General features: G+C 44.8%; 1 protein-coding gene across 1 annotated transcript; it reads right to left on the bottom strand.

The window, feature by feature from the left end:
• Nucleotides 1-637: 637 nt before the first annotated feature.
• Nucleotides 638-2,896, bottom strand: LOC135117167 (uncharacterized). Its single transcript, XM_064035667.1, has 2 exons — nt 1,239-2,896; nt 638-840 (listed from the first exon to the last, which is right to left on the bottom strand). Exons 1-2 carry the CDS (start codon nt 2,549-2,551, stop codon nt 750-752), a joined length of 1,404 nt encoding a protein of 467 aa, XP_063891737.1. The 5' UTR covers nt 2,552-2,896; the 3' UTR covers nt 638-749.
• Between the last annotated feature and the right edge of the window lie 355 nt (nt 2,897-3,251).

The following is a 3,251-nucleotide window of genomic DNA, read 5'->3' on the forward strand; positions in this document are numbered from 1 at the left end:
TAGTACTTACACGATTTACGTGAAGTAAATATTTCCTCATCATGGTGCACATGGAGCTACCAGTGGGTACTTATGATTATTTATCATTATGTAGGAATGGCTAACTACGACGATCAAATTGCTCACAAAATTAAATATTACAATTTGTGGGTACTTGGTAATCACTAAATTATATTTGCATGAAAACTGACCAAATTTATAAGTATTATGCACTTGTAATAAGGTTTTTATTTACCTGGCATATCCGCGTATTGTTCATATTCATCATAATAACGAACCGCGTGGTCGCTTTCTTCCGATGATGATAAACGCTGTCTTTTCCTTAATTTTGATTCCAACTTCTTAACTTTCCGCAAAATACTATTATAATCACTATCTCTCGACCTTGACCGCTTTCTTTTTCCCATTTTTCAAATTACTGAAAGCCGTTACGAAAGTAGGTGTGATTCCGATAACACAAAAACACGTAATGACAAGCAGTGGCGGGCGCACTCGGGAGTAGGGGGGAGTGAGACAGAAGATACAGGTTTCTTTTTTTTAGATATTATAGCTTTAAAGGTGTGACGAAGATAGCATCATATCATGTAATGCTGCAAGTAAAATGTAATCGTCTTCGGTTGAGACCCGAAGGATAATTACTCATTAACGACACTGTGGAACCATCATCGAGAAGTGCAGTAGTACACACTATACCATTAGGTCCGCGAACACTGATAGGAACAACTTTAAGCAACACTTTCCGATCATTTTCAACTACGTGCGTCAATGTCTCCGTGGCCGGCGGCGGTGACGATGACGACGGCGCCGGCGGCGACTCCGGTTCCCGGTGTACTTGCACATCTGGAATAAATGTCGATGTCGTGTTGTTATCGTTCATAACATAGTGCAGGAGACGATGATGCGCTTGGCCACAGTTATCTTTGTCGCACGACGGTGCCGCGCAGGTCACGCGGTCATGGCGTGATAGCAAACATTTATAACACAGGCCGTTTCTTTTTACAAATTGCCATCTTACTTTGCGTAGTGCCTTTTTAAACTGTTTGCAATCGGGAAGCTTGTGTTTAGCTGTACGACAAAATAAACATTTAGTGACACTTTCTGTGTCTTGAACAAGCACTGCTTGTATACGTGAATTATCTGACCTTTTAAAATTATCACTTCGTCCCATAGTAAAAATATTAGCTGTGCTAGAAATTTTAACGGCCTCGTCATTTAAGAAATCTGATAAAATGACTAACCTTGGTATCTTTCCTTCGGCGATCAAGTTATAACTGTAGTCCGACCATTTTGATATGAGCACTGGCGGAAGTTTGCACAAGATCATAGGCACTATACTGACTCCCTGTAGGTACTCTTCACGTCCTAGGGCCCTCACAGCTTCCACATAATTTTGCACTTTCACTGCGAATGGGACAATATCTTTGTGATAATCCGGTTGTAGTGGATGTAGTTTCTTGACATCTTGTAAGACTCGAGACACGATGCAATCTGGATTTCCAAAGCGTAGTGCCAGCGTCGATATAACCTTATCGGGCGACGCGGCACTGATGAATAATGCGGCGACCGCATCCCGTGCTGAGCCCTTCAAACATTTTCTCAGCCTCCACAAGTTCTCCTTATCGGTGAATCTGCACATTTCGGTGGATTCGTCGTAGGCTTGCTTGAATAAAAGCCAATCCATCGGGTCGCCGGCGAATTCTGGCAAATCCTTCGGCGTACTGAGTCGGCTGAGTAATCTGGCGTCCGGTCCGCTGTTTACGTTAGAAGTGGATAGATCCTTTAATGCACCAGCTAACACTTGAACCGTATTACGCAGCGCAGTAATGGTGTCGTCGTCAGGCTGCGGTAGCGGTTGTGATGCCGGTGGCGCGTGCACTGACGCGGGCGCGGGCGGGACGGCGTGCATTCCTTGTAGAGGATTAAATGACACGTGTTGTCGCGCGGGCGTCGACGAAGGTACTGCCTGCTGCAGCTCACCCGATTTGATGCCATGCGCGGGGGCTTGCTGCTCCGTTTGTGGTTCGAAATGGTTGCTCTGATGCTTCACCCACTCCTCTATGTCGCTCTGAGGGGGGACATTTCCTTCGCATTGTGAACTGTATTCCTCTAGTTCCTCCTCATCGCTGAGTTCCGCTAGCTGCGCTTCCAGCGTTTTGTCTATGAGCTCCATCTGAATTTTTGCCTTTTGTTTTGCCGCTTCCAACTGCAACTTTATTCTTGCGCTTTTTGACTTTAGCGATTTTTGAGAGCCTTTACTGACGCAGGAATAAGCTGGCTTCGTGGGCAGCGCGCAGACGCGCTCGTGCAGTAACGGCTCGGATTTTATGCTGCTACCCACTTTATTCTCCGTGCACGGAAATTCTTTCTGGTGCATAGTTTCGCCGGTTGCTGTTTGAAATGACGGCTGCGTAGCATTCTGGCCAACTTCTGCGGCGTCATCACCCTGGATGTCCATCTGCTGACACGCTGACCGCCGATCCCTTTGTTCTTGTTCTAGCCGCGCTCTTGCCTTACGCGTGACAACTCCCTGGTGTGGCGGCGAGTTGAACATGATGATCCGGCCGAATGACCACTAATGTGATTGGTAGTGGTTCGGCGGATGGTTTAAAATAAATTCGGCACAGATGGGTAACAGAATGTCGATTTATTGCAGTACTTTACAAGGTACACGGTAGGTAGCGAGACATAAAAACAGAAAGGGGCGTGCGTTCGCTCTGGAAGGCTTCTGCGGACCGACTGACAGCACAAAATTTTATCCAAGATGGCTGGCCTTTTTTAACAAAGGAGCAGTTACCTTCCACTCAAAATATAAAATGTTGCTAGTGCTACGTTTATACAATCTACTATCAAATGACTAAAATTAAAGCTAAAATATTATAATATTAAATCGCGTCGCCAACAGTGGCTAATAATTGAAAGTGGCCAGTTATACCTCGGTTTACCCTACATTTTTCGCCTCTCATAATATTCTTAAAACTATGTATGTGTGATCAAATAAAAACTTTAACAAAATCATAATGTGTCGCGTCCAAGTTTCGCGAGCTCAAGCCCCGCAGGAAGTTACGGTCTATAGGATGTTAGATATTTTTAAGGCATGCACACTTCGCTGGCTATCCGAGTTCACTACTCCACTAGAAGGAAACTTTAGCTCAAAATACGAACTTGCTATACAGTTCAGAATTCTGCACATGTTCCGGATTGCGCGTCCAAAATATTTCAACTTTAGTGTGATCCTATATTTCTAAAGTTGC

This window comes from Helicoverpa armigera, chromosome 7, assembly GCF_030705265.1.
Source record: "Helicoverpa armigera isolate CAAS_96S chromosome 7, ASM3070526v1, whole genome shotgun sequence".
Lineage (NCBI taxonomy): Eukaryota > Metazoa > Arthropoda > Insecta > Lepidoptera > Noctuidae > Helicoverpa > Helicoverpa armigera.